This window comes from Mastomys coucha, unplaced genomic scaffold (assembly GCF_008632895.1).
Source record: "Mastomys coucha isolate ucsf_1 unplaced genomic scaffold, UCSF_Mcou_1 pScaffold13, whole genome shotgun sequence".
Taxonomy (NCBI): domain Eukaryota; kingdom Metazoa; phylum Chordata; class Mammalia; order Rodentia; family Muridae; genus Mastomys; species Mastomys coucha.
Genome location: NW_022196895.1, coordinates 1,363,369 through 1,378,133, shown reverse-complemented (window position 1 = coordinate 1,378,133; position 14,765 = coordinate 1,363,369). Strand labels below are relative to the sequence as shown.

Below are 14,765 nucleotides of genomic sequence, written 5' to 3'. Positions count from 1 at the left end.
CTGATCATTTCACTCTTCTAATTGAGGGTCACGGAGTGGACCAATCCACATTCTGGAACAGTCAAAGGCCATCTGGAATGTGTCTCTTAGAGCCTGTCCTGAGCCAAACTCTCTTCCCACACACAGGTGTCCAGAACGTGCAGAAAGAAAACGAATCCACAGCTACAACAGTTTCAGCACGACCCAGCCCTGCCTTCAGCCGATCCTGCAGACGGTGTTCGCTAACACTAACGACTGTTCACAAGACGCTGCTGCCCTCGTCACTTTGGAGGAGCCACTGGGCTGACAGTGGTGTGTTATCTAGTCATTTCAAACAAACAATACATTCAAAGCGGGCAGACACACTCTGGGAGCCATAGGATGAGGGTGACATATGTTATTGTTCATTCTGTGGGACTCAACTCTGGGAGACCCTAACCCACTGTCCCAGTAAGGAAGACACAATACCAAAGAGGTGATGCACATTCAGAGTCTTTATTAATAAAGGAAATAAGTGTTTATAATTATGGAATAACTCTGATGGTCCCTTCCAGGAGCTGGCTGTATCCTCAGAGGGTTCCCAGGCTTATAGAAACACAACTGAATGTGTAAGTATTCATAAGAATAAGTAAGATCTCATTTTTCATTCCTTCAGGAAGTTTCCCCCAAAGAGGCCAAAGACAACCACTTCCCTATCATGTCTGTAAGTTCCAAACCAACCACAGGCACAATTCCTCCTATACTTTTTAGCTCAAATGGTTGAAATTAGAATTTTTAATTTCACAAACTCCAAATTATTGAATACCAATATGTGTAATGAGAAAAATAATTACAAACACAGAATATGGAAGACCTTTTTCATCAAAAGTCATGGGCACATATGAAATTTACATAGGGAATGGTGGTTTATATTGGCCTTAAGACCTTAGCAAAATATGATTTTTGGTCAGATATATATTACCTACGAATATGAAAAGTTACAGGTCAAAATTTTAAGTTTCTAAGGTTAATGTTACTACTTCCTTCCAAAAGATTTGCTTATGGGCTAGAATATGGAAAAATTAAGGTAAAATTATAATATTCACTATGTGACTGACCAGCTTTGGGGAAGTACGATGCGATCTCAAACAAGACAAAATGGAAGCGCAGCTTGTTTCAGACTGAGATACATAAGGCACAACAGTTTCCCTTCAGGATCCTTCTCTCTCTCCTAAAGTCTTCAGACGGTACCAGGTGATTTGACAGGGAGAAGCACAGCATCACCGCGCACACAGGTACACAGGCGTGCACTGGGTCTTCACACGTGTACACACGCACACGTCCGCTTTCGCTTTCTATTAAGGAGGGAAGTACAGCCCCAGAGACCAGTATACTTTAGCCTTCACTGGCCCCTAGCAGATGGTTCAACTACCATTGCAAACCACCAACCTGCTTGTCCACTGCCCCAGGGAGATCCACAGCTACACCCTTTCCCACGAGGGCCAAGCTCTGGACAAGGACGACCATGAGAAAGGTGTGAATCAAGACTGCAGGTGTGTGCACCTGGGATGGTGTGTGGAGACTACTTGGACTCTGCTTTGTGTAGTCCAGTCAGTGCATGTGAGGTTCTTAGGAAAAAAAAATGATATGGTGTAGATAAGAGACTGTGAAAGTCCTGTTTGAGCTTAGGCCCAGAGGACTGACCAGCCATGGGCTCACACTGCAGGAATTTGCATGTCAGAAGATAGGTTAACTAAATGTCTCAAAAAATTAAGAGAAAGAGAGGTGGGGGGGTGAGGAGAAGGAAAGGACAGGGAAAGACGTAAGATGGGGAAGGAAGAGGACAAAGGCTTTGGAAAATGTTAGCTAACAAGAAAACCTTCCTCAGGCAGAAGAGTGAAATGCCACAAAATACAGGAACTATGCAGGCATATATAACAGTGGAAGCACGGGCTTTATACTTCCGCCATGGTGCGCGCACATAGAATGCCACCTAGGTACTGTTCCCAAGCGCTTTTCAGAATATGCAAGATTAACTAGTCATTCTAGACAAAAAATATATGTTTCTTTAAAGGAGCAAGGCGGTAGGCAGGAGAAACGTCTCTTCTTTTGGCAGATTTCCCCATAGGAATACAAAGACAGAAGTATGGGGGTTTGGCAAGTCTAGTGGACATGGATGTAAAATGACCGTGAAGTTGTTGGCTGATTTTGAGAGTGGTATCTTCAAATGTAATCTCACAGCTCTGTCTGTGCAAATATCTTTCTGAGAGTTAATGAACATGTGATTGGTTTTTGATGACACTGTGAAACACAGTGAAAAGGAACAGAGCTGAAGCTGGAGCAGGGACACGGGCTTTGGAGCCAAGGTGGGCCCTCTTGGGTCCCTCACACACACAGGGATAGACTCTTAAATAAAATAGCACTTCCTTAAAAATCTGCCACCTAAGAACTGTTTATACATCATAGAAAAATAGCAATTTTATAAAAAGAAATATAGTTACTTTGTTAACATGGTCTATTTTAAACCAGCAATTATTTTCATATAAAGAATATCTAAACATTCACACAGAAGGTAAAACCTAGGGAAGACTGAGTGCAAAGAAGAGCGAGCATAGCACATTTGCCTTGATGCCAAGTGGACCACCTCGTGGGTAAGTTACAGCGAGTGTGACCCTTTGGGAACACCACGGAAGCAATTGTGAGTTTCACAGCAGTTAACTCACACGTTACCCCAAGCTGCCAAAGGTTTAGTAATAAAAATGGGTCATCCTTACTCACTCACTCACTCACTCACTCACTCACTCACGCACTCACGCACTCACTCACACACATTCCCCTTACACTGTAAGTGTCCCAACTCCTAGGCCATGTTCCTAAACCCAAGCAAGGGCTGGGAGATGCAGCAGGGAATGGATGAGATCAGGGTACAGTCAAAACCACCCACTGCTTCCCTGTTTGATTTTCACCTAACCCCAGATTTACACCAAGCTATTTACCAGCTTGGCCTAATCCACCCGGAAGGGAATTGATGTCAATACTCTGCTCTAAATATAGGAACTACATGTCCATGCTATAGAGACAGATGGCATCAGCAGGCCACCGCTTTATCTCCATAACAATTCTGTAGGGGTGGCAGGCAAAGGAGGAGTCGGGACACTGCAAACCCTACAGTTTCCAGCTTTAGCCTGAGCAAGACAGGTGGGCCAAGCAGAGAGCACTTGGCTAGCAGGCGGTGGGGGCTCCACCTGCAACCATCACACCCTCTCCACACGACTGGGATCGTAGGCATCTGCAAAGAAGAAAGACGAAAGGTCAGGGGGGCATTCATCTGCCACCATTTATGTTCAATCTTCAGGCTACAAGTAAAGTGCAGAACCAAACTCACAGGTATAGAAAACTGATTTTTAGGTACTTCAGCCAATTTATTTCACTAAGGAGTTGACATCTGGGCTGTTTTCGGGGAACAGGCGCCATCATTACCAAATACAGACAGCTATTCAGTATATTGATAGCCCTTCCTGATTCTCAAAGTTCAATATAAATAATAATAAACTCACTGACTCTTATCAGCATCAATGTCCTGGCCTAATGCCGATTCTTTTTCTTGTTTTCTTTGTGTGTGTGAGTGTGTGTGTATAGGTGCACGCACTTGTGTGCGAGGAGAGGCCAGAGACTGATGGTGGATACTGGATATCTTCTTCAATTGCTTTCATGTTGGTCTTAATTTTGTCCCTGTATGACCACTGTAGTTTCTGTGGTTAAGGCCTCCTGCTGAAGCTGGAGCTCACTGATTTGTCTAGCTGCCACCAGCCAACAGGCGGGACCAGGACCAGTTACTCAAACTGAACCCAGATGACCTGAATTTCTCAAATGGAAGGAACACCATAGAAAGGGACAATGATCCCAAGCTGCCACTGGGATGGACAATGTTTGCTGCTGCGCTGGACAGTCTGAGCCTTGGAGCCCAGGAGACTGAGGCTCGCCTCTGTGCCTCTGTCATCAGAGTTCTCTGCCTTAGCATTCCTACATTTTTAAGAAAAAAACATTGAGAAATCTGTAAGAGTACAAGATAGCCTTTAAAATGTAGAGATCTCTCAAAAAATATAAACAGAAATAGAACTATTAAAAAAATTCCAACAACCTCACTACCGGGAAAGACAATCAGTCAGGCGCCTGTACATCCACGCTTGCTGTACGCTGTGTCAAGAGGTAGAACAACCCAGTGTTTGTCAACAGATGAGTGAGGAAAGAAACGTTCTTTCTACGTATAAATGTCCACACAGCGAGCCACTATTTAATATCAAAAGGCGCACCTTTGTCATTCCCACTGACACTGACGATGAACTACGGGGGACACTGCTCAGCTGAGAGAGCACACACTGTGAGGTCACATGCGGGTTTGTTTTTATGTTACACCTGTAGTAACAGAGTGTAAGACATAGCTTCTAGGAGCTGGGGCTGGGGCAGAGAGGAGACAGTGGAAAGAGTATAAAGCTGCAATTGTAAGGTGAACTCGTGTCCTGAGGGTAGCACATCTCGGGGGACATAGTTAACAGCGCACACGTGCACTTGAACTCTGCCAAGAGGCTGGGAGCTGATGGATATGTTAATTAGTGTGATTACCACACTTAGCACACAATCTCTGGTCACTCAAATTCTGTGCTGGGATTAAAGGTGTGCACCACCACTGTCCGGCCGAGTTTATTTTTTAAATGTATTCATTATTTTTGTGCATGTGTGAAGATCCACACCTCTCTAGACTGGATTCTCTCCTATGACCTTTACGCAGATTTCAGAGATGGGGCTCAGTCACCAAACTTGCACGGTAAGTGCCTTGACCTGCTGGCAAGGTACCAGACTCTCTTTTAAAAATTTTAATTGATGACATCTTGCTATATAGCCCTGGCTGGCCTTCAAGTTCTTCCTGTGCCACACTGTTGCCAGCATCAAGGTGAGGATACCTACCAACTAGTCATGCTTCTGATAATCACATGACTAACACCAAGCACCTGGCCTCCAGCCCAGCTCCTTACCTGCACACCACAAGTCCTGGTCTGACATCTTCTCCCTTGGCACTTCAGGGTGTCCATTTTCATCCTGAGGGACAGGGGGCAGGTGCCCTGATTGCCAGGCCTGGTCTTTCCCACTCAGGGAAGTAAGACCTTCTGGCAGCTGGGCTGGACTCTTGATGACCTCTAAGGGATCAGGCTCCTCCATGGAGTCAGCACTCTTGGAGCTCAGACACCCCATCTGAGACAAGGACTTTACCTCCCTCATTCTCATCAAGCGAACCGAGTCTGCCCTTTTGGGGGGTGATACCAGTTTATCTTGTAAGCTCTCCATCTCTTTGGAAGGGTTTCTGAGACTTTTTTCAGGGTCCACCACATTTGTGGACTTTTCCATGAAGTGGAACAGAGTGGACTTGAAGGGTGGTTTCGCCTCCTCATCCTTTTGCCCAGGCTCAGGACTGGTGGCCTGGCTTGCAGGGAAGCCATCCACATCTGAGGAAACAGAAGCCTGGGGGGCCCTTTCTCCTACAAAAAGGGGACTCTCAGTCCAGCCACACTTCCTCCTGCCATAGAAGGCATCTGTGGCCACTGTAAGGCTCCCTGGTGGTGCCAAGCTGGGCGATGAGTCCTCTCTGGATGACCTTGGGCCGCAGGCACTTGCGTCAGGCTCAGGGAGCTGGCTCTGTTCTGTTCTCCTGGCACCTGGCAGAAGGGACTCCATGGCCACCTCGATACCCAGGATCCTCTCTGCCCTTTCCTGCAGAGACTCACTTGGAAGGACTTCCATGGTGTTCTCTAAACCCAGACACTCTGATTTATAGGCACTCTGCTCTTGTCCTAGTGTGAGCTCTAAAGACCGAAAGTCTGGTGTTGAGAGGCCTTGGTATTTGTCAGCAAGGGGCAGCAGCACACAGGGTAGGACCTCTGTGTCCCCACCACTATCCACCTTTGTGGGAGTCTCTCTGCCCAGCTGCACAGACCCTAAAGCATCGCTGACTTTGGTGAGCTCTTGACTTCCTCGGGGTTCTGCCAGGCAGAACAAAGGGGCTGCTTTTGTGTCAATGGGAGCAATCCTGCTCACAGGTCTTGGGCTAATGTCTCGCTCACACATCCCATTCAAAACCTCCTGGCTCTTCTGCTCTGCAGTCAGGTTTCTATCTGCCCACTGGACTGGACCACCTCTGCTGCCTTCCTCCTGTGATGGGCCCAGGGACTGTGGATGGGCACCTGGGTAGCCAGGTTTCAGTTCTTCAGTCCAGCTCTGTGACTCGTGAATTCTCCCATGCGGGGAAGCTGCGTCCTCCAGTGCCAGCCCTGCAGGCTGCCACTCTATTCTGCTTTCCTGGTGGTCCCAAGTTTTGGCTCTGGAGTCATCACAGCCCTCTGGCTGTTCTGCCTCACCATCCTCGCTACCGCTAGCCCCACGGCTTTCTTCCTCTTCCTGAAGCTCCTTGTTAAAACTTTCTAACTGACTTATCAGATCCCAGGGCCGCCGGCTAACTGGTTTCAAGAGAAACTGACCAAAGAGTTGTGTGCTGTTGCATTGGCCTGTTGTGGATTCCCCCTTCACCACCTCTGGCTTGGGTACAGGGTTGGCACTAGGGAGCTGGGCAGGGGCCCCTTTGGGCAGAGATGCCTGGCTTATGGCTGAGGAAGTCCTTGAGAAAGCACTGTTTCGCGATGGGCTGAGGGACATTTGCCCTCGGAGGTGAGGTACGCTGGCCTTCTGATTTTGGTCACTGAATGCTAAGGCCTCCTGCAGGTGTGCTTCAGAGGCAGTGGTATCTGGGCCTGTTGGGGTCGGTGCTGCGTTGCTGGCCTCTCCTGGCTTTGTGGCAGGGAGGAGCTGTGAGCTTTTGGAGTCTTCAGGGAAACTGGTTTGGGTCTGCTGATCTCTGTACTGGTGTCCTGGCCATAAGCCTGAAGCCAGAAGTTCTCTGGGTTTGATGAGATGGAGAATTCTGGGGTCATCGGTTTGGCCATCTTCTGACTCCCCCAGACCTTGCCTTGGGGATGTTCTTCTCCAAGCCATGTTTCCCATGAGGGCTTGCAGCTCCAGGTCGGTGGAAGACATACTCAGCAGCCTCTGCTCCTCCAGGGCTGGACCCTGGCACCGCCCGTGGGTCTTAGCAGCTTCCAGCTTTAAGTCATTGTTGTTTGTGTCTGTATCTGGCACAAGTGACTCAGATTTAACTGGGACAGAAACCAAACAAAATATGGTTGCGTTACTTTTCTTTGAACTTTTCTTGCTCTGAACCCCAGTTTCAAACTTTCTGAGCTTAGTGTAGGTTTTGCAGGTGCCTTCACTCTGTGGCTGTGGTGAAGAGGCATGGCTTTCTGCCTTGCTGTCTCTCACATCAGTTGCTAATCTTCTCATGATATGATGCTCTGTTTGGCCATGGAAGCCTCCAGGTTCAATGCCCATGGGTTGCTGACCCTGCAGCCACCGGGGACTGGAATGGACCAAGGCCGAGCCCCGCTGGTTGACTGGTGGAGGTGTTGGGCCCCACGGTGTTGAAAAGACATCACCGTACTGTCTTTCTCCAACAGCTGGCTCTTGCTTAGTGATGAGACCAGAGTTATAGGGCGTGTCATCAAGCTTTGCCTCTTTATAGAATTCTGGGGGCTGAGCTAGTTTGATATGTCGGATCCGTGGATCATCAAATGGAATGTACTGAATAGAACCCCCATGGGTGGCAACAGGATAGGGCTGTGGAGGAAGACCTTGAGGAGGAGAGCCAGGCATTGCATCATAGAGATCCCTAGCTGCAAGGGAGCCAGAAGGAAGTGGACAGCTGCCCTCAGGTTTCTCAGGTAGTTGCTGCTGACTCTGGTGGCTGCTCACATGCGTGGGCACAGGATCTTCAAGGTAGGGGTTTGGAATGTGCTGAGGGGGTGACCTGTATGAAGGTGGAGGCACATACATTGGGGGCTCCAAGCCAGTGTCCAGCATACCCAACTCATGGCTGGGATCCTTACTTCTTGTTGGGTAGGAGCCACGTGGGTCCCTGTGCTGGTGGTCCTGAAATCCACCTTCTCCCCTGGGCTGTGAGTGAGAGCCATAGCATGGAGTCTTAAGGGGTTTCCCAAACTTAGGCCTGGGAAAAGGGCCTGAGAAGCTAGCCTTCTCAAGGTTCCTCGTGGGTTCCAAAGGTGGTGGGAAGCTGGGAGGATATGGTGGCACTTTTGGGACACCTGTTGTGTGACCATCGTGTAGTGGAACAGGAATTTCTGTGAAATTTAGACTCTTAGGAGAAAGAGCTCCAGGCAATGACTGAGATTTCTTTTTGTTCTGAGATGCCGGCACGTGCTCTCCATGAACAAACTGGTACAGACCCTCGAACCTTTCCTGAGACCCCTTCTGTCCATCAGTATCAGATGCCTGCCTCCCTAACTCCCTCGGCTGCTTCCAGCTTTCCAAGCTCACATCCTGCATTCTCAGCTCTTCTTCCCAAACAGCATTCTTCATCACATGCTCTGTCCTTCCTGCAACTTCCCATGGACTCTCTCTCACATGGATGGGCAGACTGTGAGCCTGAGCCATTCCTCTGATCGCCAGTTCCTTCCGGTTCGTGGGACACAGGGAGCCACTGCCCTCCTGTCTTCCTCTGCTCCAGTAGATGTGGTCTCTATTACTTTGCGGCTGAGAGGACCATGCTAAGGAAGGGTGATTTAAAAACCTGCAAAACAGAGAAGCAGATGTTAGGTAAGACAAATGCACCCTCATCTGCTTCAATGATCAGTGCTCAAGGTCAAACTTGGGTTACCACCTTTGAAAAGCTGGTCCCTGTGTTGGTTTGAATAAGAACAGCTCCCATGGGCTCATATAATTGAATGTTCAGCACCAGGAAGTGGCATTATTTGAAAGGATTAAAAGGGTTAGGAACTGCAGCCTGGGAGGGAGTGCATCACTAGGGTGGCCTATGACTAGGCAGAGGCTGTCTGTCTGTCTATCTGTCTGTCTCTCCGCCTAAGGGTCAGGACATAGTTTTCAGCTACTGCTCCAATGCCAGCCTGATGCCATGCTCCCCACCATAATGCTAATGGGCTAAACCTCTGAAACTGTAAGCCAGCCCCCGATTGAATGCTTCCTTTCATTAAAGTCATGGTGTTTCTTCATAACAATAAAGCAGTGACTAAGACAGTCCCCAACTGCAGGACTTTGCCAACTAGAAAGAAAACAAGTCGTTCCAGTTATGGTTGGAAGACAGTCTGAGTACTGTCATCAAAAGCCATGTGACAGCAGCAGGCTATCCACAGAACATCGGGGCTGTACTAGAGAGGACACAGCCTCACAGGCTAGGCACGGCCCAGACTAACTGAGCAATCTGAGAGAATCTGATCTTCAAAACGCTGCATTACAGCACAGGCCAGAATCACCAGGGTGGGGAGAGAGGGCACCTATGAGGCACACTTCTGGGTCTCAAGGTCCTCATTTCCAGTCATGCTCAGTGCAACTGGGTAGGGTACCATATTATACATGGGATACATTCCCATAAGGTGATGCTACTCCAAGTCTTGGGAACTTAAATTGCTGAGGGATGCACATCTGAATTTAGGGTATTTTAAAATCTAATGCACAGGACCTTGGGGTGACCTGGCACCAGAACCTGTAGGCTCTGTTAGTGAGAATCAACACACAGGTATGTTAAACAGTCATGCCCCACTGAACAACCATGTTGCAGCCAATGACACAGTGTATATATTGATGGTGGCACTGAAAGATGACACCCGATTAGGAAACTCCACCAATGCTGTTATAGCTATACTGACACTGTGGTGCAACTCGTATGTTTGTGGCAATGCTAATGTCAGCATGTAGTGCTTACTGTCAGAGTCACATAAAGACACAGCAGGTACAGTGATGTAGACATGACATGTGATAATAAGTGAGGATGCTTATTTATTTTATTATTAAAGGCTAGTTCTGTTGGCTGCACTATGCTGGGGGCAGCCTCCACATTTTGTATCTTCTGACTTCTTGGCTTCACAAAGAGGCAACATCTTTTGCTACCTAACAGATTTGTACAATGCCAAAATAAAATAACAATATGTCCCTCAGAATACAGTCCATCTTTGAGTGGCATAAGTCTGTAGGCAGATTATCAAATCTCTCCTTGTGAAAACTCATACTCGGTAGATCTGGTTTGGACCCTGGTATCTACATGTTTAACTAATACATGAGGGGATTTTTTTCCTTTTTCCACTCTGTGTGTGTGTTCACACGCACATGCATGTGTAAACTCATGTGGGTATGTGAACCCCTATGCGTGTATATACACGCAAGAGTGTGTGTATGTGCATGTATCTAGGGGATAAGATTGATGTTGGGAATCCTCCCCATTGCTCTCCCCCTCACTCCCCCAGGCAGGATCTCCCAAGCAAGCTTGCAGGCATGGCTTGTCTTGCTAGCCAGCTAGGGCCAGGTATCCCCACTCTCAGCCTTTGAAGGCTGAGTTATGAGCAGTCCACCACAGCCATGTGGTATTTCCTTATGCTAGGGATCTGAGCGCTTGTTTCTAAAGCTTGCTGGGCAAATGCTTTAACTGCTGAGCCACCTCCTCCCCCTCCCAGGAGATTCTTACTCTCACGTAATAATTCTAAGTGGGGAAGTGAGGAGTTTTCACTGCATGGGAGTTTCTTTTGAAGTCTTTAAAAAAACTACTAGTGGGGGCTAGAGAGATGTGTCTGTGGTCAAGAGCACCTGTTGTTCTTGGAGAGGATCCTGGCATCCATGTGGTAGCTTACAGCTGTCTGTAATTCCAGGCCCAGAGGATGTGGTACCCTTTTCTGTACCTGTATATGGTGAACATACATACACTCAAGCCCCCCCCCCCACATACATAGGAGTAAGCAAACACCCTCAAAACAAAAATTACCAAAGCCTAGGACCCACTTCCAGATATGTGGATTTGACTGGTCTATGGAGGAGTCCAACACCATTATATTTCAAATCTTCCTAAATGACTCCAGTCTGTACTCAGGGGATTAGATCACAGTTTTAAAGCAATTGAAGAGAGCACTGGGCAGTGCTGCTGTGCTGAGCACAGGTTACTCTTTTAGTTAGGGTTTTATTGCTGTGAACAGACACCATGACCAAGGCAAATCTTATAAGGACAACATTTAATTGGGCTTATGTGACCTTCCCCAGCCTCAAGCAGGCTGAACCAGACTTTGTCCTTGCCACAAGCAGCTAGCCCACTTAGGGTGGAGTTTCCTGAGATAAAGAAAGCCCTTATGTCCTGCGGCTTCTCTGCCTCTCCCGAAGTTCCTGCTAGGAGCCATGCCCTGCTGAGCTGCTTCACCTGCCTTGGGACAGAACAACAAAATGCTAATTAGGCCACAAGATCCAGGCTTACTGGGGGATGGGTTCCCTGCTTATATATTCTCAGACTCTGAAATACACATCAGACCTTGATCGGAACCTTTTGACTTGGTCTGGTTATTTCTCTCGCAGCCAGATTCCCTTATTTTCCCCAGGCTCCTGCCTCTCTTTCAGGAACCCAATTTGCATAGCTGCTGGTGGCTACAAGTGGCACCCAATGTGGGGCTTGAACAAGAGAGGGTTGACAGAGGGCAGCATTGTCTCGGGCTGAGCTCTGCAGAAAACGGAAGAAAATGGTATACCATTGCACACAGTAAGCAACTTATAGTATTGACGCTAGCACTAGCCTTAATTTTATCTTTTGGAAGTGTTGCTGTAGGTGCAGGAGGATACCGGCTAGTTGGGACTGGCACTGACCTGGTGCTGATCCCACTTAGGGATTGACAGTGATGATGGGATTGGAAACTTCTAAACAGGCAATTGTCCACAGCCTTCAAGAGCTGCCTCAGGAGAGAGGGAAAAGGATGGAAGAACAATTATTAGAGGACCTTCCAGATCAGATAGATTCTTGCTGCCCATGGTTTCAAGAAGTAAGAACTTCAATAAGAGAACCTGGGAGAGAATTGGAGAAGCTCTAAGAAACACCCAGGCAGATAATTTTATCCTCTGCCTCTGGGCACTCATAAAAGATATAATTGATGAAGAGAGCTCGCAGGCATCAGATAGTGCCCAGGGACAGCTTGTAGAATTTCAGAAAGAACGGCTGCCAGAGAGGGCTTCCTCAGAAAGGGGCCCTCTCAACCCTAAATTAGGACGGTATAGGGATTCTAATGATGAGCTAATGTTAGACAAGAAAGCTCATTCAGAAAAAGGAGCCACCAAATATCATGACGGGGGAGGGGGTGGCCTCCTTGCGCACTTTCTGCTCTGCCTATGGCTTCTACTACAGGAGATGCTAACCAGATGGACATGCAACTAAGTAAATTAGAGTTTGAAATTAAGTTGCAGAAATTGAATAATGAGCTACGGGAACTAAAAACAGTGTCAAGTACAGAAAAGAACAGCCTCTCTGAGGCATATCAATCCCGCTAGAAAGAGCTGTAAGTCAGGTTTGCGGGAAAGGGTAGGATACATCAAGTGCTGGCTTTCCCTATACTTGAGGTAATTGATCAGCAAAACAACAGAGTCAGACAATATCAGACTTTAGGGTTCAAGGTGATAAAAAGTTAAAAGCAGATGTGGTACAGTATGGCCCTACAGCTCCATTTACATAAGCTTTATTGGATACTGTGATGGAGTCAAATTTAACCCCCCAAGACTGGAAGACTCTATATAAGGCTACTTTGTCAGGAGGAGATTTCTTACTTTGGAGTTCTGAGTGGCGTGAAACCTGTAAGAAAACTGCCACATTGAATGCTCAGACAGGGAGCCCAGATTGGGATATTGACATGCTTTTAAGAGAAGGTCAATATGAAGGCAATGTTAATCAGATTGGGTTTCCTGCTGGAGTGTATGCTCAGGTTGCAATGGTGGCCTGCCGTGCTTGGAATCAGTTACTGACAAAAGGGGATCTCAGTGGAAGTTTAGCCAGATGAACTTTTCCAGGATTTTGTGGATAGGCTACTAAAAGCAGCTAGTAGAATTCTTGGAGATTCTCAAGCAGGGAGTCCTTTATTACACAGTTGGTATATGAGAATGCTAACGCAGTGTATCAAGATGCTATTCAGCAGCACAAAGGACCGATTTATCCGGATATATTCGTCTTTGTGAAGAGATTGGGTCTTCTTATAATCAGGACTTGGCCCTGGCCACTGCTTTACAAGGAACCACTATGCAAGTAATACTTGCACAGAAGTGAGAGAGTAATTTAAGAGAGTCATTTTAAGAATGATTGTCCTAGGAAAAGAGGCACTGCAAGCCAGCAATCAGGCTATGCCCCAGAAGCTTGTCCTCGATGCAGGAGGGGTAAACACTGGGCTAGGGAATGTAAATCTGAGAAAGATATTCAAGGATGCCCCTTGTTGGGAAACGAGTTGAGGGGCCAGCCTCAGGCCCCGAAACACCAACAGCAAGCAGCTTATGGGGCCATGAAGCTGCTGCACAGCCAAGAAAACCCATTCTTGAACTTATCAGGGAAACCCCAGGAAGTGCAGGATTGGACCTCTGTTCCACCATCCATGCAGTATTAATCCCAGAAATGGGAGTTCTAACTTTGGACTTTTACGCTCAGAAACTTGGGGATTTATTATAGGAAGAAGGAGTTCAATTGTAAAGGGACTGCAGATTTATCCAGGTGTTATAGATAATGACTATGAGGGAGAAATTAAAGTAATGGCTGCTTCCCCTCGAGTTGTTATAACTGTACCAGCTAATCAAAGAATTGCTCAACTTATTTTAGTTCCTTTGTACCCGATATCTTCCAGATTTGTTAAAAATGAGAGAGGACAGAGTGGTTTTGGTTCCTCTGATGTGTACTGGGTTCAATCTATTACTAGTAAGAGACCTAACCTTATATTAATAATTAAAGGAAAAAGCTTTGAAGGATTAATAGATACTGGAGCTGATGTAACAATTATTAGAGGACAAGACTGGCCTTCAACTTGGCCTTTGTCTGATATAATTACTCACCTCCAAGGGATTGGTTATGCCAATAAGCCAAAACAAAGTTCTAAACTTTTAACCTGGAGAGATGAGGAGAGCAATTCAGGACAAATTCAGCCTTATGTTATGTTAAATTTGCCCATTACCCTTTGGGGAAGAGAACTCTTGTCACGGATGGGCCTTATATTGTGTAGTCCTAGTGAAGCAGCGACTAAGCAGATGCTACGACAAGGATTTTTGCCTGGTCAGGGGCTAGGAAAGGAAGGACAAGGCATTAAGACATTTGAAGGTCCTAAGCCTAACTCTAACACTAGAGGCTTGGGGTATTTTCCGTAATGGCCACTATCTTGCCTGTATCCCATGCTGATAAAATTCAATGGGTTAATAATATTCCAGTGTGGGTTGATCAGTGGTGATTATCTAAAGAAAAGGTAGAAGCTGCTTCTCTGCTAGTGCAGGAGCAATTAGAGGCAGGGCATCTAAGAGAATCTCAGTCTCCTTGGAATACTCCAATATTTGTTATCAAGAAAAAATCTGGTAAATGGAGATTGTTACAAGATCTAAGAAAGGATAATGAAAGCATGGTACCTATGGGAGCTTTACAACCTGGACTTCCATCTCTAGTAGTTATTCCTAAAGGATATTATAAAGTAGTGGTAGATTTGAAAGATTGTTTCTTTACTATTCCTTTGCAAGATTGTGAGATATTTGCTTTCAGTGTTCCTTCTATTAATTTTAAGAAACCTATGAAAACATATCAATGGACAGTTCTCCCTCAGGGCATGGCTAATAGTCTCACTTTATGTCAAAAGTTTGTCGCACAAGCCATTGAGCCTGTGATACAGCAATGGCCAATGATATATATCACCCAA

At 46.7% G+C, this 14,765-nt stretch overlaps 1 protein-coding gene across 8 annotated transcripts in view; it reads right to left on the bottom strand.

The window, feature by feature from the left end:
- Positions 1-455: 455 nt before the first annotated feature.
- Jcad (junctional cadherin 5 associated) overlaps positions 456-14,765 on the bottom strand; it is a 49,749-nt gene continuing 35,439 nt past the window's right edge. For 4 of the 8 annotated variants that reach the window (XM_031364874.1, XM_031364875.1, XM_031364876.1 and 1 more), the window contains 3 exons: positions 11,710-11,792; positions 4,992-8,647; positions 456-3,247 (listed from right to left, as the gene is read on the bottom strand). In XM_031364874.1, the coding sequence (XP_031220734.1) occupies positions 3,213-3,247; positions 4,992-8,511 (3,555 nt within the window). In that variant the 5' untranslated portion in view covers positions 8,512-8,647; positions 11,710-11,792 and the 3' untranslated portion in view covers positions 456-3,212. Of the gene's footprint in view, positions 3,248-4,991; positions 8,648-10,671; positions 10,764-11,709; positions 11,793-14,765 lie in introns of all 8 variants that reach the window. The other 4 variants (XM_031364870.1, XM_031364872.1, XM_031364868.1 and 1 more) reach the window with 2 other exon arrangements.